This window comes from Entelurus aequoreus, linkage group LG04, assembly GCF_033978785.1.
Source record: "Entelurus aequoreus isolate RoL-2023_Sb linkage group LG04, RoL_Eaeq_v1.1, whole genome shotgun sequence".
In the NCBI taxonomy this organism is placed as follows: Eukaryota; Metazoa; Chordata; class Actinopteri; order Syngnathiformes; family Syngnathidae; genus Entelurus; species Entelurus aequoreus.
Window position 1 is genome coordinate 16,625,189 of NC_084734.1, and position 27,892 is coordinate 16,653,080.

General features: G+C 39.4%; 1 protein-coding gene across 1 annotated transcript in view; it reads left to right on the forward strand.

The window, feature by feature from the left end:
• Nucleotides 1-27,892, forward strand: part of LOC133648338 (neuronal acetylcholine receptor subunit alpha-7-like) — a 159,904-nt gene that overhangs the window by 80,283 nt on the left and 51,729 nt on the right. Inside the window, exon 4 of the mRNA XM_062044333.1 lies at nt 5,361-5,470. Coding sequence (XP_061900317.1) covers nt 5,361-5,470 — 110 coding nt within the window. The remainder of the gene's footprint in view (nt 1-5,360; nt 5,471-27,892) is intronic.

Sequence of the window (27,892 nt, forward strand, 5' to 3'; positions counted from 1 at the left end):
CTACGTGTTTGACCTTATTTAAGCCTTTATTGTGTCCGGAAAATGACAGTTTGCCTTTTCTGTGGTATTGATGAGATTTAAGGGACTGTTGTTAGTCCGATGTTGATGTGATAAAACCTCTTTCTTGTTTGGAAGATACATACAATTGTAACTGTTATTTCTCGGTGCACATAGTACATATTTATAAATGGTAAACGGGTTATACTTGTACAGCGCTTTTCTACCTTAAAGGTACTCAAAGTGCTTTGACACTATTTCCACATTCACCCATTCACACACACATTCACACACTGACGGCGGGAGCTGCCGTGCAAGGCCCCAACCACGACCCATCAGGAGCAAGGGTGAAGTGTCTTGCTCAAGGACACAATGGACGTGACGAGGTTGGTAGATGGTGGGGATCGAACCAGGAACCCTCAGGTTGCTGGCACGGACACTCTCCCAACCGCGCCACGCCGTTGGGAGTGTTTGGGTGTATTCATTTATGTAAAATGTTCATTAAATGTATTCAACGTAATATTTTGATATTTACACATTGCATATTTGACTAGAATACCCTTATGAGCATTACATATATCAAAATTAAGTACCTACTGTACTATTTACTTGTTGAAATACAATTTACAAAGATAAAATCTCCCCAAAAGACCACTTTGCTGCTGCCAAAAATGTATTTCATGTAAAATTTTGATACTGACACATCTTAACTCTGCTTATTTTAGTAGAATACCCTTATGGATATTACAAATATACATACATTCATCATTTGTTTTCAAAACGGTTACAAAAAAGTGGGACCCCAAAAAATTACTGTGGGAACCTATTTTTATGACTTCATGGGGTCCCTGGGAATGGTAAATAAAAACAGAATACAATGATTTGCAAATTATTTTCAACTTATATTCAATTGAATAGACTGCAAAGACAAGGTGATGGGTCAAATGCAGAGGATAATCTCACCACACCTAGTGTGTGTGTGACAATCATTGGTACTTTAACTTAATACTTAAAGATCAAACTGGAAAACGTTGTTATTTTTTTGCAAATATTAGCTCATTTAGACTTTGGTGACTGCAACATGTTTCCAAAAAAGCTGGCACAAGTGACAAAAAAGACTGAGAAAGGCTAATTGGGAACAGGTGGGTGCCATGATTTGGTATAAAAGCAGCTTTCATGAAATGCTCAGTCATTCACAAACAAGGGCGGGGCGAGGGTCACCACTTTGTGAGCAAATTGTTTAAGAACAACATTTATCAACCAGCTATTGCAAGGAATTAAGGGATTTCACCATCTACGGTCCGTGATATCATCTAAAGGTTCAGATAATCTGAAGAAATCACTGCAAGATTGAAAAACAACATTGAATGCCCGTGACCTTCGATCCCTCAGGCGGTACTGCAGCAAAAAGCGACATCAGTGTGTAAAGGATATCAACACATGGGCTCAGGAACACTTCAGAAAACCAGTGTCAGTCACTACAGTTGGTCGCTGCATCTGTAAGTGCAAGTTAAAACTCTACTATGCAAAGCCAAAGCCATTTATCAACAACACCCAGAAACGCCGCCGGCTTCGCTGGGCCCGAGTTCATCTAAGATGGACTGATGCATAGTGGAAAAGTGTTCTGTGGTCTGACGAGTCCACATTTCAAATTGTTTTTGGAAACTGCGGAAATCGTGTCCTGCGGAACAAAGAGGAAAAGAACCATCCGGACTGTTATGGGCGCAAAGTTCAAAAGGCAGCATCTGTGATGGTATGGGGGTGTATTAGTGCCCAAGGCATGGGTAATTTACACATCTGTGAAGGCACTATTAATGCTGAAAGGTACATACAGGTTTTGGAGCAACATATGTTGCCATCCAAGCAACATTATCATGGACGCCCCTGCTTATTTCAGCAAGACAATGCCAAGCCACGTGTTACAACAGTGTGGCTTCATAGTAAAAGAGTGCGGGTACTAGACTGGCCTGCCTGTAGTCCAGACGTGTCTCCCATTGAAAATGTGTGGCGCATTATGAAGCCTAAAATAGCACAACGGAGACCCCGGACTGTTGAACAACTTAAGCTGTACATCAAGCAAGAATGGGAAAAAATTCCACCTGAAAAGCTTCAAAAATGTGTCTCCTCAGTTCTTAAACGTTTACTGAGTGTTGTTAAAAGGAAAGGCCATGTAACACAGTGGTAAAAATGCCCCTGTGACAACTTTTTTGCAATTTGTTGCTACCATTAAATTCTAAGTTAATGATTATTTGCAAAAAAAAAATAGTTTCTCAGTTCGAACATTAAATATAAACCCACAACTGGCTGAAGACTGTCACTGATTACCAAGCAACATCAGGTGCACTCGTAGCATCCACAAACAGAAAGTAAAGATGCTCTTGACGCGACGGCGTCAAAACGGAAATGAAAAATGTAAAATACCAAACAGGAAATAACAAAGGAGGCCAAGAAAATACCAAAAGTCCAGCTGTTATCTGAGATCTGGAGGGTCAAATTCAGTCAGTATGCTTTTATGGATGTTGCTTTGTGCAAGGGTCTACCATTTGTCTTCGCACAAAGTTGGAAGCACAAAATATTCTGGCGAGAGGAAGACATTTCTGGGAGCTGAGGAATATTAAATGAAGTAGTTTATTCGTTGCTGTGTCCCATAATGTTTGCCCACACGCTGCAGCACCATGCATTTTTTTAAGGCATCTTGATAACTACTCAATGGTGAACAGTTAACTGAATAGAACAAAAACAAAGAGAATTCCTCAAACATGACAGAGTTTGTCCAGGGTTTAATGATTCGCTGAGAAATATCCCAACGCTTGCAATACGGCAAACAAGCTCCAGAGCATTTAATCACAGATGTAGAAAAGCACGCATGAAAGAAAATTGTATTTTGGATTTTATAAGCCTGTGGAGAATGTGCACTGCTAGCATATTTACAATCCTTTAGTGACTCTTTGTAAGATACAGCCCTCTTTACACTGCAAAAAGTCAGTGTTCAAAAACAAGAACAAAATATACAAAAATTAGGGGTATTTTATTTGAACTAAGCAAAATTATCTGCCAATAGAACAAGAACATTTGGCTTGTCAAGACTTTCCAATACAAGTAAAATTAGCTAACCTCAATGAACCCAAAAATACCTTAAAATAAGTATTTCCTCACTAATAACAAGTACTTTTCTTCGTAGAAAAAAAAGAGACCTTTTTGCTCAATATGTTGAAAAATATTCTTAAATGAAGTAAATGCTAGTGCCATTATCTTGACATAATGATATGCGCTCGGCATTACATTTCTTGAAACCAGCAAACTTATAATAAAAAACAATATATTGTTCTTAATGGAAAGGCAACAAGGCAACAAGGCAACCGCTTGTTACTCTCGGGGTCTCCTGGCCGCTCAGGCAAATCATATGGTCTAAAAATGCATTTTTCCATAGATAACATGACATCATTGCGCCAAGTGCGTGCTCTTTCAGTCAATTAGTGTGCATATATACAGCCCGGCCCCCGGCCAAAAAATGTTCTATTGTAATTTTGAGGAATTTATCTGAACGTGCATGAACTATTTCTGTTCAAAATAGTTTGAAATGTCACATGTTAAATGTTTAAATATTAACTGTCCGTTTACTGTACTGTGCCAACTGTACTACTATATGAGTACGTATGTTCTATTGTTTCATTGAAAATAAAACAGCAAAGTCCATTTGGCTGTCATCTGTTTTAATTATGAGACACAATTGTGTCAAAATCATGATTTAGGTTTTTTTTCATGCTTCAAATAAGAAATGGTTACTTTAAAAAAAGTATTTTTATACTTGTGAGTGTTGATGACACAGCTTTGCAACAGTTGATATTCTAGTTTCAAGCATGTTTTATTCAATATAGGTCATCAAATCTCAGCAACAAGCTGTAATATCTTACTGAGATCATTTAGGACCAAAACCCTTAAAACAAGTAAAACACTCTAACATAAAATTTGCTTAGTGAGAAGAATTATCTTATCAGACAGAAAATAAGCAAATATCACCCTTATTTGAAATATTTAATCTTACTTAGATTTCAGTTTTTGCAGTGTAGTTTCAGTAGACTTTATGATCTACACATAAATGCCATCCAGTAATACATTGCAATCAATCAATCAATCAATGTTTATTTATATAGCCCTAAATCACAAGTGTCTCAAAGGGCTGTACAAGCCACAACGACATCCTCGGTACAGAGCCCACATACGGGCAAGGAAAACTCACCCCAGTGGGACGTCAATGTGAATGACTATGAGAAACCTTGGAGAGGACCGCATATGTGGGTAACCCCCCCCCCCCTCTAGGGGAGACCGAAAGCAATGGATGTCGAGTGGGTCTGACATAATATTGTGAAAGTCCAACACATCAGCGAAAGTCCAGTCCATAGTGGGGCCAGCAGGAACCATCCCGAGCGGAGACGGGTCAGCAGCGTAGAGATGTCCCCATCCGATGGACAGGCTAGCGGTCCACCCCGGGTTGGGAGCAGAGTAGAAAAGAAAAGAAAAGAAACGGCAGATCAACTGGTCTAAAAAGGGAGTCTATTTAAAGGCTAGAGCAAGGGTCACCAACGCGGTGCCCGCGGGCACCAGGTAGCCCGTAAGGACCAGATGAGTAGCCCACTGGCCTGTTCTAAATATAGCTCAAATAGCAGCACTTACCAGTGAGCTGCCTCTATTTTTTAAATTTTATTTATTTACTAGCAAGCTGGTCTTCGCTTTGCTCGACATTTTTAATTCTAAGAGAGACAAGACTCAAATAGAATTTGAAAATCCAAGAAAATATTTTAAAGACTTGGTCTTCACTAACTGACAAAGAAACAGATAACAGATTTGGTGTCCAGTTCAAAGTGTGACATGATTTATTTAAAAATTTGAGAGTTGACTTTTATATTTTACATGAGTTATTTGTACAAACATGGTGCAAAGTAATTCATGATTTGTTAAAAAATGTTAGTGGCTAGCTAGTTAAAATGGGATATTGAGATTTCACAAGACTGTCTTAGACGTGATCATTTGAAAATGTTCAATTTGAAATATGTGCACTTAGAGAAAATATAAAAATAAAGTGTTACATATTGATATTTATCTGTTTCTATATATATTTATTGTGAGAAATCATTAAGATGATCAGTGTTTCCACAATGATAAATATCATTAATTATTAATAATAACATAGAGTTAAAGGTAAATTGAGAAAATTGGCTATTTCTGGCAATTTATTTAAGTGTGTATCAAACTGGTAGCCCTTCGCATTAATCATTACCCAAGAAGTAGCTCTTGGTTTCAAAAAGGTTGGTGACCCCTGGGCTAGAGTATACTATATTTAAGAGACTCTGTCTATCTCTCAGTATTGGACTGACGTCTACCTGAGTTGGAACCCTGAAACCTACCCCGGTGTCCAGAACCTTCGATTCCCTTCCGACCAAATCTGGACTCCTGACATCCTTCTCTACAACAGGTCAGTATTCTTCCTTCTTGTTCCTGCAGTTTGCATGTTGCAGCCTCATATGTGCAATCTGTTCATGGGAAGAAAGGCCAACATTCTGGGCTAAGACATTTAAGGCAGGTTGGTTTGAAGAAGTTACCTTATTTTCCAGACTGGGTTATACTTGTATAGCGCTTTTCTACATTTTTTAAGGAACTCAAAGCGCTTTGACACTATTTCCACATTCACCCATTCACACACACATTCACACACTGATGGCTGGAGCTGCCATGCAAGGCGCTAACCAAGACCCATGAGGAGCAAGGGTGAAGTGTCTTGCTCAAGGACACAACAGACGTGACTAGGATGGCACGGCCACTCTACCAACCGCGCCATGCCGTCCCCATAATGTACGGAATATTTCTGGTTTTGCTTAATGACCTCAAAGCTATTTTATTTGGTACACGGTGAAATGACAAGTGTGACCAGTAGATGGCAGTCAAACATAAGAGATACGTGTAGACTGCAATATGATGGCAGTCACACATAAGAGATACGTGTAGACTGCAATATGACTCAAGTAAACAACACCAACATTGTATATGTTCCATTGAATATATAGAACATTACACACAGCGCTCAAAAATCCATCAAAATGTTTTAGTATGACTTTGGTAAGTCATGAAGCCGCACCGCTTGATGGATTGTACTGTGCATACGAGTATTATCAATCAATCAATCAATGTTTATTTATATAGCCCTAAATCACAAGTGTCTCGTGTATCTTTTAATGCTAGACATAGGGAGACACGAAAATAATACATTACAGTAATCGAGACGATACTTAACGAATGCATGAATATGAATATACGCATTATTATGGTGTGTGTATAAGGTAAGACATATTACCGTATTTTTCGGACTATAAATCACAGTTTTTTTAATAGTTTGGCCGTGGGTGCGACTTATACTCAGGAGCGACTTATGTGTGAAATTATTAACACATTACCGTAAAATATCAAATAATATTATTTAGCTCTTTCACGTAAGAGACTAAACGTATAAGATTTCATGGGATTTAGCGATTAGGAGTGACAGATTGTTTGGTAAACGTATAGCATGTTCTATATGTTATAGTTATTTGAATAAATCTTACCATAATATGTTATGTTAACATACCAGGCACGTTCTCAGTTGGTTATTTATGCCTCATATAACGTACACTTATTCAGCCTGTTGTTCACTATTCTTTATTTATTTTAAATAGCCTTTCAAATGTCTATTCTTGGTGTTGGGTTTTATCAAATAAATTTCCCCAAAAAATGAGACTTATACTCCAGTGCGACTTATATATGTTTTTTTCCCTTCTTTATTATGCATTTTCGGCCAGAGCGACTTATACTCCGGAGCGACTTATAGTCCGAAAAATACAGTATGTAACATTTTGTTTTGCAATATTATGCAAAAGCAGCTTTTTTTACCTTCTAGTACTTGCTGATCTTTATTTGGAATCTGCATGTCCTGAACAATTGCGCACAACCGCCTTTGTATTCCGCGCCAACACCGTAGTCGATAAGCTTCCTCTTTTTCTCTATCTTGTTGTTATGGGACATTCATCCTCGGCTGTTGCCATTTCTAATATAAAGTAGTGTAAAGTTCTTACTTAGATCTGTCAGTAGACTAGCAATGAAAGCGCTAAAACATACCGGTGTAGTGAGTTTACATTATTCACCCAAGGAACTGTAGTTATTAGAGAGTTCCGGTCGGCCGATTTTTCACGGGACACATTCAAATTAAAACAGTTAGCTCTATCTTTTGACACTTCTTCCACTCCCGTCCTTGCTGGAATGGCACTGAAAAAGGCAAAGGACTCTTGTAGTACCACTATGTCGGTGTTTCTGTATATGTGCATGAAACAGTTACAGTTACAGTTTCGCACATGTTGGTAACAAAAAAAAAAGCTGGGTGTTAAAATGGACTTTTTTGGTCACAGTGAGGACTCAAGCTGGAGACCTCCAAAGAGGGTGGAAGATTAATGTGTGTGCATGTTTGTCCAAATCCCTCTGAGAGGTTCATTAAGACCTTTAATCCTGAGGGGATTGTTCACAACGATAATAGGCTGACATTGTAATTATCCTAATGTGTTGTTAGAATTCACTTCAGTTGTTCTTTCTTACTTACACACACACACACACAATTTGTTTTGTTTGGGTCAAGAGAGTTTTTCCAATATTGAAGCCTCTAACTATTGTTTTCTAAGTTGTTTTTAGCTATAAGCGAGAGGAATCTTGCTTATTGGAGTGGATTATTTTTATATACCGTTTTTTCTCCAGTGACTCAAAGCGCTTTACGTAGTGAAACCCATTATCTAGATCTTTAACGTGGAACTGCACTTTTTTGGAATTTTGCCTATCATTCACAATCATTATGAGTGACGTAGTATGTATTTTTTCTTTTTTTATTGCATTCTAACTCGTAAATAAACAAAAATAAAAGCCTGTTTACAGCGGAGCCAATGGGATGTCCTTTATTCCGCCCATAAAACCTAATAAATAACCATCCAAAAACCGCCAACTATACTCCATTTACATTTCGTGACTTGAATATTAACCAAGTACCAGAGGCACTATAGAGAGCCTGCTGACCATCTGCATATCTGTCTGGACTGGAGCCTGCAATGCCTCAGACTGGAAGTCTCTCCAGAGAGTGGTGAGGACGGCGGAAAAGATCATCAGGACTCCTCTTCCTCCTATCCAGGAGATCGCAAAAAGCCGCTGCCTGACCAGGGTTCAGAAAATCTGCAAAGACTCCTCCCACCCCCACCAAGGACTGTTTTCACTGCTGGACTCTAGAAAGAGGTTCCGCAGCCTCCGAAGCAGAACCTCCAGGTTCTGTAACAGCTTCTTCCCTCAGGCCGTAAGACTCTTGAACGCATCATAATTAAATTATCCCCTCAACTCCCCCCAAAATGGATTAACTCGCTGGAATAAAAAAGACAATATAACATACATCCATAAACGTGGACGCATGTGAAAAAGTGCAAAATATTTATCTGTACAGTAATCTATTTATTTATTTATATATATTTATATATATTTATTTATTTTATATATATATATGCTTATTGCTTATTGCTTTTTTATCCTGCACTACCATGAGCTTATGTAACGAAATGTTGTTCTTATCTGTGCTTTAAAGTTCAAATTTGAATGACAATAAAAAGGAAGTCTAAGTCTATTAGTGATATTGTTATTATAAGCGTTAACGCAGACAGACTTGTTATTTATTTATTTATTTATTATGTCCTGTCCAGCTTCTCAGGCAAATAATATTGTTGATGATTGTAGATGATCATGTCGGCTGTACAAATTTACTTGACAAAAGAGAAGTGTGGGATTCTTCTCTTGTTGCCTAAATAGTATTTGACTTTAATAATTGGATTTATATTATTATTTGGTGCAGGAGGGGATAGAAAGAGAGAAAAAGGAAGACAGAGAGGGGAAATTGTGGGTTACAAGAGGGATAAAGACAGGGAGACAACAACAACGACAGCAAACACAACAATAACAACAACAACAACAGAACAACATCAGCAAATAGGATTGTGGACGTTGCCCTCCAGGGGGTTCTTCGGACCACCAAGCACCGACATGACAGCACTGTTTTATTTTTCCAAAATAGTTCAGTGGGTTGCTTCTCAGCAATTGTCTTTTTGTGTCTCAGGCTCGCTCTCACTCTTGCTCCAGCTCCAACAACTCTCTCCTCCCAGCTGCTGCCTTTTAACAGAGGTGATTAGATAACCAGGCCCAGGTGGGCCATCTACGCACCTGTCGCTGATCTCGAAGCCGGTCCTGGCACACCCCGCTTCGCTGCAGGTCCGCAGGCCACGCCCCCCTCCACAAGGATATGTACAAATGTGATAGTAAAGGTGATAGCAAAGAAGCAGTTAGTGAAATAAATGTTAATACAGAAATGACAATGAACATTATTACACTACAAATGGAGCAATACAAATACCAATAGAAATATCACTATTGATAATGAATAATAACAATAATTACCTCTATTATCAAAAATACAATTGTTCAAATGCAACAATACATATAAGTAGTGATAACTTGAAATACAAAAGGAGGCAGATAAATGGAGGGGAAGAAAGAGAAGCAGACAATTTTAACCTTGTAGATTGTTATGGTAACAATAGGTTAAAGGCCTACTGAAACCCACTACTACCGACCACGCAGTCTGATAGTTTATATATCAATGATGAAATCTTAACATTGCAACACATGCCAATACGGCCGGGTTAGCTTACTAAAGTGCAATTTTAAATTTTGCGCGAAATATCCTGCTGAAAACGTCTCGGTATGATGATGTCAGCGCGTGACGTCACGGATTGTAGAGGACATTTTGGGACAGCATTGTGGCCAGCTATTAAGTCGTCTGTTTTCATCACAAAATTCCACAGTATTCTGGACATCTGTGTTGGTGAATCTTTTGCAATTTGTTCAATGAACAATGGAGACAGCAAAGAAGAAAGCTGTAGGTGGGAAGCTGTGTATTAGCGGCCGGCTGCAGCAACACAAACACGTAGCCGGTGTTTCATTGTTTACATTCCCGAAAGATGACAGTCAAGCTTTACCATTGGCTTGTGGAGAACTGGGACAACAGAGACTCTTACCAGGAGGACTTTGAGTTGGATACACAGACGCGGTACCGTGAGTACGCAGCTGCGGCTTCCAAACATTTGATCGTTTGCCCGTACGTGCGTGCCGCTATGTGCATGTCACGTATGTAACTTTGGGGACTTTGGGGAAATATATGTGCTGAACTTTGGAGAGGTGAACGGTACTTTGGGCTGTGGGATTGAGTGTGTTGTGCGGGTGTTTAAATTGTATTGGCGGGTTATATGGATGGGAGGGGGGAGGTGTTTGTTATGCTGGATTAATTTGTGGCATATTAAATATAAACCTGGTTGTGTTGTGGCTAATAGAGTATATATATGTCTTGTGTTTATTTACTTATTTTAGTCATTCCCACCCGCCTCTCACAGCATCTTCCCTATCTGAATCACTTCCACTGCCCTCTAGTCCTTCACTCTCACTTTCCTCATCCACAAATCTTTCATCCTCGCTCAGATTAATGGGGAAATCGTCGCTTTCTCGGTCCGAATCGCTCTCGCTGCTTGTGGCCATGATTGTAAACAATGTGCAGATGTGAAGAGCTCCACAACCTGTGACGTCACGAGCATATCGTCTGCTACTTTCGGTACAGGCAAGGCTTTTTTATCAGCGACCAAAAGTTGCGAACTTTATCGTCGATGTTCTCTACTAAATCCTTTCAGCAAAATTATGGCAATATCGCAAAATGATTAAGTATGACACATAGAATGGATCTGCTATCCCCGTTTAAATAATTTCGGTAGGCCTTTAAGCTTTGTCAGTGTGCCATGTGTTACCCAGTTTCCTTGACTGATCAGCAGCTTCCTCGTTTTCTTGCCTGTCAAACTTTATTGTAGATCATAAATAATGCCTCCTGCATAGTAGAAGTCTGAGGAGGTATTCCAAGAAGTTGGTACACTTTGACAGCCAATTTAGATCCGGAAATGGCGAGAACGACACCAAAAAAAATGCTTGTTTCAATCCCCCTGTTGTTCGCGAGTGTTATGAGTTATTCTTCACCTAAACAGGAATATATGAACATCCGAGCAGTCGGTATCCTAATGGCAGCGGACATTGTACAGGAAGTGATGTTTTATTATGTTTGTTGGCTCTCATGAAGTCTGCACTGAGTAGAAATCGGCGATGTTGCTTAAAAAAAGGCGAAGATTGTGATGCGTTTATTAAATTAATGCGCCGCGTGTGCTTAAAATTATCAAAATACGTAAATATTAAATGTTATTATAAATGTTACTGTCACGTGAGGGTTGCAACTTACTGCGAGGGCGTTCCTCCCAGATGCAGACGGACAACTCCGGACGACAGCGTGAGTTAGGAGATGGTTTATTTTCCATGAATCAGTCAAGAAAACAAGAATAAACAGAAAAGCGGGCTTATAGCATGTGAAGCTTAGCGCAGGAACAAGAATCAAGAATCACAGGAATAACCAAACGTAACTTGTTGCATGGAGCAAACAATGAAGCCAGACCGAGTGTGACGAGCAACGCAAATAAATAGCTCTCTGATTAGTGGTCGACAGCAGGTAAGCCTGCCGACCACTAACCAGAGGCAGGTGAACCCAATTAATCCCCATGGAAACCAAAACAAACCCAGAGGTGCACAAAACAGGAACTACGGGCCACGGATCATGACAGTACCTCCCCCTTGAGGACAGATTCCAGATGTCCACAAAAAAAACTAGTTCAAGAGTCACGGGAGGGCGGAGGGAGGACTTGGCGGTGGGGCGCCAGGCCAAGTGTCCCCGCAACCAGCGAGGGAGAGTCAGGTGGCTGCAACGTGTTGAACGCCGCTGCACTTGGCGAGGCGGGCGACCACGGAAAGGCCACATCCGTGGCCGACGAGGAGGTGGGCGTGAGTGACACCAGAACTTCAGCAGCCTATGAGTTTTACGCCCAATTCGTGGGCGTCGCTGCTGTCTGCGCCCGTGGTGTCCATGAATTGGCCCTCCAGAGGGCCGCATGCAGGCGTCTGATGGCCGCTTGCGCAGCCGGCCAACCAGAGGTCGCGGAGGCGACGATGCTGGCGACGAGGAGGGTGGCGGCGCCGTGGGAAGACTCGCCGGAGACGAGGAAGGGAGCAGCCGTGGAGCAGGAACAGAAACTGGAACTGGAGCTGGCCTCGGCGCAGGTACAGGAACTGGAGCTGGCCTCGGCGCAGGTACAGGAACTGGTACAGGGACTGGAGCTGGCCTCGGCGCAGGTACAGGAACTGGTACAGGGACTGGAGTTCACCTCGGCGCAGGTACAGGAACTGGAGTTCGACAGTTACTACATTACATTACCTTATTGGAGGTGTTTGGATGTTTTTAAGGGCTTTCTAGGCGGAATTGCGCAGCGAATAAGCAGACTTGATCACATTTATTTAATATTTAGAATGCATTAAAAAAATAAAAAATACATCCATCCGTTGTCATGTCTTTCATAATGATTGTGAACAATAGGCAAAATTCCAAAAAAGTGCAGTTCCCCTTAAAAAAGTACATTTAAACCAGAGTTGGTGGCACTGAGCGGGTGGGTAAAGTGTCTTGCTTAAGGACACAACAGCAGTGACTAGCCACACCGGTTATATATATACATTGATTTTTATTGCACTGCAGTGTAATCCTTCTGATGCAGCACCATTTTAGTAGATGATGTGCTTTTAATCCCTTCATAGAAAAAGAAATACAAATAATCTCACTCATTAAAAGCGTGCTTATGACTCCGCCTATTGTAGGAAAAGGGTAGGAATAGAAGCGGGCACACAGCATTTTAATGATTTCTTTGGGGAGAAAACAGGCCAAAAGTTTAAGACTTTAATGACAAAAACTGTGTGATGTCGCTGACAAGTGAGAAAAAATGATTGGCTTGACAAAAAAATATAAAAATGGATTTTTAATAACCTTTGACTTCAGCCACCTCAAACACCACACTGCAAAAACTGAAATCGAAGTAAGATTAAATATCTCAAATAAGGGTGGTATTTGCTTATTTTCTGTCTGATAAGATCATTCTTCTCACTAAGCAGATGTTATGTTGTTTTAAGGGATTTGGTCCTAAATGATCTCAGTAAGATATTGCAGCTTGTTGCTGAGATTTGATGACCTATATTGAGTAAAACATGCTTGAAACTAGAATATCAACTGTTGCAAAGCTGTGTCATCAACACTCACAAGTATAAAACTACTTTTTTGAAGTAATCATTTCTTACTTCAAGCATGAAAAAAAAAATCATGATGCCGAGCGCATATCATTATGTCAAGATAATGGCACTAGCTAGCATTTACTTCATTTAAGAATATTTTTCAACATATTGAGCAAAAAGGTCTTCTTTTTTTTCTACCAAGAAAAGTGCACTTGTTATTAGTGAGAATATACTTATTTTAAGGTATTTTTGGGTTCATTGAGGTTAGCTAATCTGACTTGTTTTGGAAAGTCTTGACAAGCCAAATTTTCTTGTTCTATTGGCAGATAATTTTGTTTAGTTCAAATAAAATACCCCTAATTTTTGTATTTTTTTTTTCTTGTTTTAGAACACTGACTTTTTGCAGTGCATGAAATGGATTTTATTCATAAATCAAAAGGGCTGAACTCCAAATGCTTTCCGGTGCTGCACTGAATGAGTGAAAATAACAGGTAGATTTCACATTTGCATGTCACAGAGAGGGTGGGGACAAAACAAAGGTTTTTTTTTGTGTATTAACCCAAATAGTCAACAGCTTTTAGACCTGCCAGGATTACCCATCCTAATCCATCTGCTCTCTTCTCATATCTCAGCCTTTCCCCCTCTCGGCCACCCTTTTATGCCCCGTTGCCTCGGTCATCCATCCCTTCCTCGCACCCTCCATTACTCCTTCCTAACCGACCGTCTTTCCATGATTCACTCTATTCAGTGAACATACTTTATCCTCTCGGCTCTCAGCGCTCTCTTTATAAATCATGGCGAGTACTTTGTTGTTGTCATTGTGTCGTCTGGCTCCTCTCTTGACAGCATATTTTTGACACCTCCCCTTGTAAATTGTTAGTGTCCTAGTTAGTGTCCTTTGTGGGGATCTGCAGAGTTTTATTCCAAGACATTTACATCTGTTTTCCAATGAATTTATTGCTACTTCCTTTTTGACATTAATTGTGTTTCCTTATTTGTTAGTGAGCAGAATTACAACACAGCCCGATGCAGGGATAGGGCATGGGTGAAGGGCAAACCTACCAAACTTTTTCTCTATCCTCACTGCATACTAAGGTGTTTTTTCTTCATTTGTCAGCAAATAATGCATGGACTTTGACATCTTTACATTATTCAGGCAGGAGAAGCAATGCAGGAGGAGGGCAAAATTCAGAATTTGGAATTTCAACCCGGGGAGAGTGTCAAGTTCAAACACTGATGACATCTATTAAACAAGACAAGAAGCAAAGAATCAAACAGAGACAGGATTCAATTTGGACTCAATATTGAGGAGAGTCGCCTTTACACTGTACCCTTGTACAGTATCTCAGCACGCTCTGCCAAACTCCTTCTTTTATTTTGGACCCTCCGCGACCACATGGCCACCACTGTTTCCAAAGGGCAAAGGTCGCAAAAAGTTCACAGAAAAGGTCGTAAACAATTCACAGAAAAGGTCAGTTCAAAAAGAGTTTGTAAAATAGTTCAGAGGTCCATAAAATAGTTCAAAAAGAGTTCGTAAACTACTTCAAAAAGAGGTCGCCTGGAAATTGGGCAGATCCTGTCATCTCTCCGCTTTGAAGGCCTTGGATTAGAACAATAACTTTCTGTTGATTGGGATCTTTCTGTGTGGAGTTTGCATGTTCTCCGTGACTGCATGGGTTCCCTCCGGGTACTTCGGCTTCCTCCCACCTCCAAAGACATGCACCTGGGGATAGGTTGATTGGCAACACTAAATTGGCCCTAGTGTGTGAATGTGAGTGTGAATGTTGTCTGTCTATCTGTGTTGGCCCTGCGATGAGGTGGCGACTTGTCCAGGGTGTACCCTGCCTTCCGCCCGATTGTAGCTGAGATAGGCTCCAGCGCCCCCCGCGACCCCGAAGGGAATAAGCGGTAGAAAATGGATGGATGGATGGATTACCATACATGAAAGAACACAGGAACACCTTCATCTTGCTTTCCCTCCCCTACACTGTGGAGTTTTACCAGCCTTACTCTTGGTAGGTTTCAAAGACAGCTTTTGTCTTCTTGCCTGGAACTCATTTCAACACAAAGTTTTTTTGTAATAACAAAAAACTATTCTAACAGATAGGTTGATTGGCAACACTAAATTGGCCCTAGTGTGTGAATGTGAGTGTGAATGTTGTTTGTCTATCTGTGTTGGCCCTGCGATGAGGTGGTGACTTGTCCAGGGTGTACCCTGCCTTCCGCCCAAATGCAGCTGAGATAGGCTCCAGCACCCCCAGCGACCCCGAAAGGGACTAACGGTAGAAAATGGATGGAATTTTAATTAATTTGAAGAACTTGAATTTGGATTGAATTGGTTTCACCCAACACAATGTTGAATCGGAATTTGAATGATAGTAAGTGGAATCAAATTAATTATAATTTAGATACCGTATTTTCCGGACTATAAGGCGCACCTAAAATCATTTTTTTCCCCTCAAAACTCCACACTGCGCCTTAGAACCCGGTGCGCCTAATGTACGGATTAATTCTGGTTTTGCTTACCTATGTCTCCCGGCTGGACCCGGGAGGAGCTGGACGAAGTGGCTGGGGAGAGGGAAGTCTGGGCTTCCCTGCTTTGGCTGCTGCCCCCGCGACCCGACCTCAGATAAGCGGAAGAAGACGGATGGATGGATGGATGCTTACCGACCTTGAAGCTATTTTATTTGGTACATAGTGAAATGACAAGTGTGACGAGTAGATGGCAGTCAAACATAAGAGATACGTGTAGCCTGCAATATGACTCAAGTAAACAACACCAACATTTTATATGTTCCATTGAAAATATAGAACATTTACACACAACGCTCAAAAATCTATCAAAATGTTTTAGTACAACTTTGGTAAGCTATGAAGCCGCACCGCTTGATGGATTGTCAGCGCATTAAACATAGTAGTATTATTATGGTGTGTGTATAAGGTAAGACATATTATCTGGCGTTTTGTTTCGCAATATTATGCAAAAGCAACTTTTCTTACCTTTTGGTATCTGCTAATCTGTATTTGGGATCTGCATGAATCCTGAAAAATGTTGCGTGTCCGCGTTTGTAGTCCGTGCCGACACCGTAGTCGATAAGCTTCTTCTTTTTCTCTATCTTCTTGTTATGTTGCAGTCATCCTCCGCTGTTGCCATTTCTAATATAAAGTAGTGTAAAGTTCTTATTAATATCTGTCAGTAAACTCGCCATGAAAGCGCTAAAACATACCGGTGTAGTGAGTTAAACATTATTCACCCAAGGAACTTTAGTTATTAGAGAGTTTCGGTCGGACGGTTTTTCGCGGGACACATTTACGCCGTTGTTGTTGTTCCCGGATGAGGAGATGCTGCTCCGTTATTGATTGAAGTAAAGTCTGAATGTCATTAAAACAGTTAGCGCCATTTTTTGACACTTCTTCCACTCCCGTCCTTGCACGCTACACCGCTACAACAAAGATGACGGGGAGAAGACGCTGTCGAAGGTGAGCCACGTAAATAAGACCGCCCACAAAACGGTGCATCTGGAAGCGACTGTCAGAAAGCGACTTGAAGATGATCTGTAAAACATCATCTATGCAACATCTCGACCAAAGAACCACCATCACATATTATGTAGATCACAAGGAAGTATTTTCCATTTAGAAAAAAAAAAAAATTATATGACTCCTTTAATGCGCCTTATATATGAAAAAAGATTGAACATAGACCATTTACCGGCAATGCGCCTTATAATCCGGTGTGCCCTATGGTCTGGAAAATACGGTATATTATTTATAGCCAAGTAACAGGAATAATTTCTCACGTTTTGGCTAAAAGCGATTATTATGATTTTTTTCTGCATTTGTGGTCTATATAACATGTAATGGTGGTTCTTTGGTCAACATTTTGCAAAGATTATCTTTTACAGACCATCTTCAAACAATTTTCTGCCCATCTCTTCGGAATGCATAAATTTGTGGGTGTTCTTATTTATGTGCCTCCACTTCGACTGTGTCTTCTCCCCGTCATCTTTGTTGTAGTTTTTAGCCTTATTGAGTTGACAGACCAAAGTAAAGTTAGAACATACGCTACTTTGTATTAAAAATGGCAACAACGGAGGATGCATGTGCACGTATGAGCAAGTCTGCCCCACTACAAGAGGGTAGCGAAAAAGAAGGTACTTATTGACTGTGACGGCATGGGCAGAATCGCGCAAAGATTTTTGGGTAAAACTTTACCCTATATGGAGATATCAGCTGATGTCACCACTTGGATGAACGTCACAAGTTGTACGAATTTCCGTTACGTTAGGAGGAAGTATGAAGATAGTCAAGATTGTTTTATAAATATCACTGAGGTTTAATTTCACATTTTTCAGGACTCCCAAATAAACAAAAACGGGTATCAATAGGTAAGAAAAGTTGGTTAACAGGTCCCCTTTAAAGGCCTACTGAATTTTTTTATTTTTATTTAAACGGGGATAGCAGATCCATTCTATGTGTCATACTTGATCATTTCCCGATATTGCCATATTTTTGCTGAAAGGATTTAGTAGAGAACAACGACGATAAAGGTCGCAACTTTTGGTCGCTGATAAAAAAAAAAGCCTTGCCTGTACCGGATGTAGCGTGACGTCACCGGAGGAAGGACTCCTCACATTTTCCCATTGTTTACAATGCAGCGAGAGAGATTCGGACCGAGAAAGCGACGATTAAACCCATTAATTTGAGCGAGGATGAAAGATGCGTGGATGAGGAAAGTGAGAGTGAAGGACTACAGTGCAGTGCAGGACGTATCTTTTTTCGCTCTGACCGTAACTTAGGTACAAGGGTTCATTGGATTCCACACTTTCTCCTTTTTCTATTGTGGATCACGGATTTGTATTTTAAACCACCTCGGATACTATATCCTCTTGAAAATGAGAGTCGAGAACGCGAAATGGACATTCACTGTGATTTTTATCTCCACGACAATACATCGGCGAAGCTCTTTAGCTACTGAGCTAACGTGATAGCATCGGGCTCAAATGCAGATAGAAACTAAATAAATAAACCCCTGACTGGAAGGATAGACAGAAAATCAACAATACTATTAAGCCATGGACCTGTAACTACACGGTTAATAATTCCCAGCTTGGCGAAGCTTAACAATGCTGTTGCTAACGACGCCATTGAAGCTAACTTAGCTACGGGACCTCACAGAGCTATGATAAAAACATTAGCGCTCCACCTACGCCAGCCCTCATCTGCTCATCAACACCCGTGGTCACCTGCGTTCCAGCGATCGACGGAAGGACGAAGGACTTCACCCGATCATCCGTGCGGTCGGCGGCTAGTGTCGGCTAGCGCGTCTGCTATCCAAGTCAAAGTCCTCCTGGTTGTGTTGCTACAGCCAGCCGCTAATACACCGATCCCACCTACAACTTTCTTCTTTGCAGTCTTCATTGTTCATTAAACAAATTGCAAAAGATTCACCAACACAGATGTCCAGAATACTGTGGAATTTTGAGATGAAAACAGAGCTTTTTTGTATTGGATTCAATGGGGTACCAATACTTCCGTTTCAACGATTGACGTCACGCGCATACGTCATCATATATAGACGTTTTCAACCGGAAGTTTAGCGGGAAATTTAAATTTGCACTTTATAAGTTAACCCGGCCGTATTGGCATGTGTTGCAATGTTAAGATTTCATCATTGATATATAAACTATCAGACTGCGTGGTCGCTAGTAGTGGGTTTCAGTAGGCCTTTAAGTGTCATTTTCACTGGAGGAAGTATTTAAACATGTTACACTGAGTGAGAACAAGCAGGAGGAGGCAAGAAGGCATGCTAATCACTAAACTAGCCACTAAACAAGCTTGAAACAACATAAGAAGAGAAGTTTGGATTTGAACCGTTTTATAGCAGAAAGTAAGCAATTCTTGACAGGAAATTAACAAGTACCGTATTTTCCGGACCATAGGGCGCACCGGATTATAAAGCGCACTGCTGATGAGCGGGTCGGTCAGGTCTTTTGTCATATATTGTCTATTGTCATTATTGTATATATATATATATATATATATATATATATATATATATATATATATATATATATATATATATATATATATATATACATATATATATATATATATATATATATATATATATATATATATATACATATATATATATATATATATATATATATATATATATATATATATATATATGTATATATATATATATATATATATATATATATATATATATATATATATATATATATATATATATATATATATATATATATATATGTTCAGTATATCCGGATTATAGGGCGCATTAAAGGAGTCATGTTATTTTATTTTTTTTCTAAATGTAAAAGACTTCCTTGTGATCTACATAACATGTAATGGTGGTTATTTGGTCAAAATGTTGCATAGATGATGTTTTACAGATCATCTTCAAGTCGCTTTCTGACAGTTGCTTCAGGATGTGCCGTTTTGTGGGCGGTCTTATTCACGTGGCTCACCTTCGACGGCGTCTTCTCCCCGTCATCTTTGTTGTAGCGGTGTAGCGTGCAAGGACAGGAGTGGAAGAAGTGTCAAAAGATGGAGCTAACTGTTTGAATGACATTTAGACTTTACTTCAATCCATAATGGAGCAGCATCTCCTCATCCGGAAACAACAACAAGGTTGGAAATGTGTCCCGTGAAAAAACTGTCCGACCGGAACGTCCGACCGGAACTCTCTAATAACTAAACTTCCTTGGGTGAATAATGTAAACTCACTACACCGGTATGTTTTAGCGCTTTCATGGCGAGTTTACTGACAGATATAAGTAAGAACTTTACACTACTTTATATTAGAAATGGCAACAGCGGAGGATGAAAGCCACATAACAAGAAGATAAAGAAAAAGAAGAAACTTTTCGACTATGGTGTCGACACGGACTACAAAGGCGGACGCGCGAAATTTTTCAGTACTTATGCAGATCCTAAATACAAATCAGCAGGTCCCAAAAGGTAAGAAGAGTTGCTTTTGCATAATATTGTGAAACAAAATGCCAGATAATATGTCTTACCTTATACACACACCAAAATAATACTCCTATTTTGAAGCAAAGTACAATCCATCAAGCGGTGCGGCTTCATAGCTTACCAAAGTCCTACTAAAACATTTTGATAGATTTTTGAGCGCCGTGTGTAATGTTCTATATTTTTAATGGAACATATAAAATGTGTTGTTTTCTTGAGTCAAATTACAATCTAAACGTACCTCTTATGTGTGACTGCCATCTACTGGTCACACTTATCATTACACCATGTACCAAAAAAAATCGCTTCAAGGTCGGTAAGCAAAACCAGAATTATTCCGTACATTAGGGCGCACCGAGTTATAAGGGGCACTGTCGAGTTTTGAGGGGGGGGATTTTAAGTGCGCCTTATAGTCCGGAAAATACGGTAGATTAAAAAGAGTCAAGACAGAGGATAATATATAATATAATATATAGCAACGAAGCACCATGCGTACATGCAAGGGGAGGGTGGATCGACCAATATATCGGTAGTGTCGATACTAAAGGTAGTCTTAATATTTGATTGATACTAGTGTTTAAAGCGATTTTTTTTATCAATGTTACAATTAATGTTTACAAATTCAGGGAATAATTCCCTGGACACAGGAGGACTTTGAGGTAAAAAAAAAAAACCCAAAGGATTTCAATTAGTTTTGGCTTTTGTTTCACTGTTGTGTTATTTAAACATTGTTTTACATTGTCAATAGCACTCACCATGAATGCAGTTAATACGGAATACAGTAAATGTATATCGCTCTTGGATGAGCAGTATCGGAATCGGCAACTGTAGGGGTGTTCCGATCACCCCTTTTTAATTGTCGATGAAAAACATTTGCTGTAATTAAAATATAAAATGTACGGAAGGTTCATAATAATATTTCTATGAAAAAAATTAAATCAGGCATGTATGAAACATATGGTAGGAATATATAATTGTCAATTGAAATTTAATCAAATTTCAATTGTGTTCTTTTAATTGGAATACTTCTTGTTTGCAACCTCGATTCAAATTGGGTCGAAAACTGTGTTATATTTTTCCATCTATAAAGGTGTAATATTTGGTGACATGTGAATAGAAAGTACTTTATTGATCCCTGGGGGAAATTCAGCACCACAGTTCGCTCACAATAAACACTCAGGTATTTTTTACATGTGAATAATATAAATACAGTCTATTATACAGCATTATTCACATGTGAATAATGTAAATATAGTCTATTATGCAGCATTATTCACATGTGAATAATATAAATACAGTCTATTATACAGAATTATTCACATGTGAATAATATAAATACAGTCTATTATACAGCATTTTTCGCATGTGAATAATATAAATACATTCTATTATACAGAATTATTCACGTGTGAATAATATATATATATATATATACAGTCTATTATACAGCATTATTCACATGTGAATAATATAAATACAGTCTACTATACAGTATTATTCACATGTGAATAACATAAATACAGTCTATTATACAGCATTAATCACATGTGAATAACATAAATACAGTCTATTATACAGCATTATTCACGTGTGAATAACATAAATACAGTCTATTATACAGCATTATTCACGTGTGAATAACATAAATACAGTCTATTATACAGCTATATTCACATGTGAACAATATAAATCATCATCGGCGGTCACTCGAAGCGAGTATGACGATCCTCCTGGTAGGGGGGTATCCCTTTATGGAGGATGCCTGTGCGTGACTTTGTTTAACGTGGGGAGACTGGTGCACAGACAGTCACCACACGATCCTTGACAGATCCGGGTCAGGGTCCAGTGGTATTGAGTCCAAGACAACTGGGGACCCTTTTCTGCTGCAGCCTTCATCTGCCATCCCAGCCGTTGTGACGCTCCATAGGGTTAGCAATCATCCTCCGCCTGTTCCACCGTTGAGGTCTTGGGTTGTTATTTTCCCATAACTGGGCCCACATGGAAGTGGGTGTGCCTTCTTCCGCCATCGCAGCCGTTGTGGTAGTTCTTACATCTACCGTCTTCCGCCTGCTCCGCCGTTGAGGTCTTCATCGTATCCCTGGCTAGGGGGCAGTCAGGTACTAGGCCTTTGCCAAGGGCCACCTGGGGTAATAGTAGTAAAGGGGTTAACCTCCTAGTGCCCCAAGACCCCATAGAGGAGCCTCCACTGCCGGATGCACTTTTACGTCATGCCCAGGACTAACAACAATAATACAACAATACAAATACAGTCTATTATACAGCATTATTCACATGTGAATAATATAAATACAGTCTATTATATAGCATTATTCACATGTGAATAATATAAATACAGTATTATACAGCATTATTCACATGTGAATAATACAAATACAGTATTATACAGCATTATTCACATGTGAATAATATAAATACAGTTTATTATACAGCATTATTCACATGTGAATAATATAAATACAGTCTATTATACAGCATTATTCACATGTGAACAATATAAATACAGTCTATTATACAGCATTATTCACATGTGAATAACATAAATACAGTCTATTATACAGCATTATTCACATGTGAATAATATAAATACAGTCTATTATATAGCATTATTCACATGTGAATAATATAAATACAGTCTATTATACAGCATCATTCACATGTGAATAATACAAATACAGTATTATACAGCATTATTCACATGTGAATAATATAAATACAGTTTATTATACAGCATTATTCACATGTGAATAATATAAATACAGTCTATTATACAGCATTATTCACATGTGAACAATATAAATACAGTCTATTATACAGCATTATTCACATGTGAATAACATAAATACAGTCTATTATACAGCATTATTCACATGTGAATAATATAAATACAGTTTATTATACAGCATTATTCACATGTGAACAATATAAATACAGTCTATTATACAGCATTATTCACATGTGAATTATATAAATACAGTCTATTATACAGCATTATTCACATGTGAATAATATAAATACAGTCTATTATACAGCATTATTCACATGTGAATAATATAAATACAGTCTATTATACAGCATTATTCACATGTGAATAATATAAATACAAGGGGTGTGGGAAAAAATCGATTCGAATTCGAATCGCGATTCTCACGTTGTGCGATTCAGAATCGATTCTCATTTTTTAATTTTTTTTAATTTTTTTAAATAAAAATAATTAAAATGTTTTATTTTATTTTTATTAATCAATCCAACAAAACAATACACAGCAATACCATAACAATGCAATCCAATTCCAAAACCAGACCTGACCCAGCAACACTGCAATAAACAGAGCAATTGAGAGGAGACACAAACACGACACAGAACAAACCAAAAGTAGTGAAACAAAAATGAATATTATCAACAACAGTATCAATATTAGTTACAATTTCAACATAGCAGTGATTGAAAATCCCTCATTGACATTATCATTAGACATTTATAAAAAATAAAAAAAGGAACAATAGTGTCACAGTGGCTTACACTTGCATCGCATCTCATAAGCTTGACAACACACTGTGTCCAATATTTTCACAAAGATAAAATAATTATTATTTTTGGTTAATTTAATAGTTAAAACCAATTTACATTATTGCAATCAGTTGATAAAACATTGTCCTTTACAATTATAAAAGCTTTTTACAAAAATCTACTACTCTGCTTGCATGTCAGCAGACTGGGGTAGATCCTGCTGAAATCCTATGTATTGAATGAATAGAGAATTGTTTTGAATCGGGAAAAAAATCGTTTTTGAATCGAGAATCGTGTTGAATTGAAAAAAAAAAAAGATTTTGAATCGAATCGTGACCCCAAGAATCGATATTGAATCGAATCGTGGGACACCCAAAGATTCACAGCCCTGATAAATACAGTCTATTATACAGCATTATTCACATGTGAATAATATAAATACAGTCTATTATACAGCATTATTCACATGTGAATAACATAAATACAGTCTATTATACAGCATTATTCACATGTCAATAATATAAATAAAGTCTATTATACAGCATTATTCACATGTGAATAATATAAATATAGTCTATTATACAGCGTTATTCACATGTGAATAATACAGTATAAATACAGTCTATTATACAGCGTTATTCACATGTGAATAATATAATACAGTCTATTATACATTAAAGTGCAGTCAAAAAGGAATTAGCAGGATTCATCACCAGATACATCCCCCATGTTCAATACAGTACAGTTTCTTGTAATAATATGGATTGCACCTGCAAACGTCCTACAGTGTACTGTAAATGCCAATGCGGTCATACAGTAAAGTTCAGGTGTGCGGTGCAGTGAGATAAAGAGATGCACAAAAAAACTGAGAGGCAGTTAGCGGTCACGCTTACGTCTCCACGGGCATAACACACACCATTACGCAGTGTGCCATCGGAGTGGAGCCACTACAGCTGTAATCGCACTGTTTGGAAAGGGAGGATGCACTCATTAGCATGCGGCCCAGATGGGAGAACGGTTCAGTTCAGTTGTTTTTATTTGACCTGTAGGAGCTGTGAGGTCAAATGGGATGTTATATTGGTCCTGATGAGTCATAGCAGCATTGCTTGATATATATTTAGACCGGGGATCCGCAACCCGTGGCTGTAGAGCCGCATGATGCGGCTCTTTAGCGCCGCCCTAGTGGCTCCCTGTAGCTTTTTCAAAAATGTATTAAAATGGAAAAAGATGGGGGACAAATATGGTGTCTGTGGGAGGACAAACATGACACAAACCTTCCTAATTGTTGGAATACCCACTGTTTATACAAACCCCGTTTCCATATGAGTTGTGAAATTGTGTTAGATGTAAATATAAACGGAATACAATGATTTGCAAATCCTTTTCAACCCATATTCAGTTGAATGCATTACAAAGACAAGATAATTGATGTTCAAACTCATAAACTTAATTTTTTTTTGGCAAATAATAATTAACTTAGAATTTCATGGCTGCAACACGTGCCAAAGTAGTTGGGAAAGGGCATGTTCACCACTGTGTTACATGGCCTTTCCTTTTAACAACACTCAGTAAACGTTTGGGTACTGAGGAGACACATTTTTGAAGCTTCTCAGGTGGAAGTCTTTCCCATTCTTGCTTGATGTACAGCTTAAGTTGTTCAACAGTCCGGGGTCTCCGTTGTGGTATTTTAGGCTTCATAATGCGCCACACATTTTCAATGGGAGGCAGGTCTGGACTACAGGCAGGCCAGTCTAGTACCCGCACTCTTTTACTATGAAGCCACGTTGATGTAACATGTGGCTTGGCATTGTCTTGCTGAAATAAGCAGGGGCGTCCATGATAACGTTGCTTGGATGGCAACATATGTTGCTCCAAAACCTGTAGGTACCTTTCAGCATTAATGGTGCCTTCACAGATGTGTAAGTTACCCATGTCTTGGGCACTAATACACCCCCATACCATCACAGATGCTGGCTTTACAACTTTGCACCTATAACAATCCGGATGGTTCTTTTCCTCTTTGGTCCGGAGGACACGACATCCACAGTTTCCAAAAACAATTTTATATGTGGACTCGTCAGACCACAGAACACTTTTCCACTTTGTATCAGTCCATCTTAGATGAGCTCAGGCCCAGCTAAGCCAACGGTGTTTCTGGGTGTTGTTGATAAACGGTTTTCGCCTTGCCGACAATCAGGGCAACTTTTGCGCGTCCTCTCAGCATCTTTTTTTTTTTTTTTTTTTACCCATCGTGGTCCTGGAACGCCATCTTAGATCTCCCTTAAAAGAACAGGAAACAAGGTAGGAAATAGTGCAAGCGGCCACTAGAGGGCGTGGGATCACTACACATAACATGGTGGCTTTGAACAGGGCTCGTCACATAAGGGACAAAACATTCTATTTATTTCTATTCCCGTTTCTCTACTTTATGGCTTCTTTTTTTTTTTTTTACTTTCACTTACAGATGTAGCGACCAACTGTAGTTACTGACAGTGGGTTTCTGAAGTGTTCCTGAGCCCATGTGGTGATATCCTTTACACACTGATGTCGCTTGTTGATGCAGTACAGCCTGAGGGATCGAAGGTCACGGGCTTAGCTGCTTACGTGCAGTGATTTCTCCAGATTCTCTGAACCCTTTGATGATATTACGGACCTCAGATGGTGAAATCCCTAAATTCCTTGCAATAGCTGGTTGAGAAAGATTTTTCTTAAACTGTTCAACAATTTGCTCACGCATTTGTTGACAAAGTGGTGACCCTCGCCCCATCCTTGTTTGTGAATGACTGAACATTTCATGGAATCTACTTTTATACCCAATCTTGGCACCCACCTGTTCCCAATTTGCCTGTTCACCTGTGGGATGTTCCAAATAAGTGTTTGATGAGCATTCCTCAACTTTATCAGTATTTATTGCCACCTTTCCCAACTTCTTTGTCACGTGTTGCTGGCATCAAATTCTGAAGTTAATGATTATTTGCAAAAAAATTTTTTTTTATCAGTTTGAACATCAAATATGTTGTCTTTGTAGCATATTCAACTGAATATGGGTTGAAAATTATTTGCAAATCATTGTATTCTGTTTATATTTACATCTAACACAATTTCCCAACTCATATGGAAACGGGGTTTGTATTTTAGTTTTTTCTTGGCGGAGTCTTTAAGCGACAACTGTGTGGTACTACTTTTTTTCGCTGTTTGATTTTCATCCATCTTCCGCTTGTATTCATCGTGTATCTCCTTATGATTCTTGAAGAGGTGGGAGATCAAATTGCTCGTATTAAAGGTTCCTCCTCGCATAAACAACTTTATGCAATAATTGCAAATTGCCCCTTTTTTATCCGTCAGACACACTTTAAAATAATCCCAAACCATAGACATGGTGTCGTTAGTCAGTCACCGAGCGAGCTTGCTTGTTAGCCATGGCTACAGCACCGGCAACAACACACTCTTGTTGATGTTATGCTCCGCTCGCAGCGGTTTGATGAGGTCATCAAGCGTCGCCAGTAAACCTCTCATGCTGCAGTCGTGCTGCAACTCCTGTGTTGTGTGTGGGAGAGGGGAGGGGAGAGGGTAGGGGCTGCTGACTGGGAGACGCATCTGCTCTGTACTTCCGCCTACGTCCGTGTTTTACCGGATATGTACCGCTCCGTACAGCGGCGTTTTAAAAAGTCATTAATTTTACTTTTTGAAACCGATACCGATAATTTCCGATATTACATTTTAAAGCATTTATTGTCCGATAGTATCGGCAGGCCGGGGGGGGGACACAGGTCCGGTGGCCATGGATGAAGTGCTGGCTGTCCAGAGTCGGGACCCGGGGTGGACCGCTCGCCTGTGCATCGGTTGGGGACATCTCTGCGCTGCTGACCCGTCTCCGCTCGAGATGGTCTCCTGCTGGCCCCACTATGGACTGGACTCTCACTATTATGTTAGATCTACTATGGACTGGACTTTCACAATATTATGTCAGACCCACTCGACGTCCATTGCATCCGGTCTCCCCTAGGGGGGGGTCACCCACATATGCGGTCCTCTCCAAGGTTTCTCATAGTCATTCACATCGACGTCCCACTGGGGTTGTGAGTTTTTCCTTGCCCTTATGTGGGCTCTGTACCGCGGATGT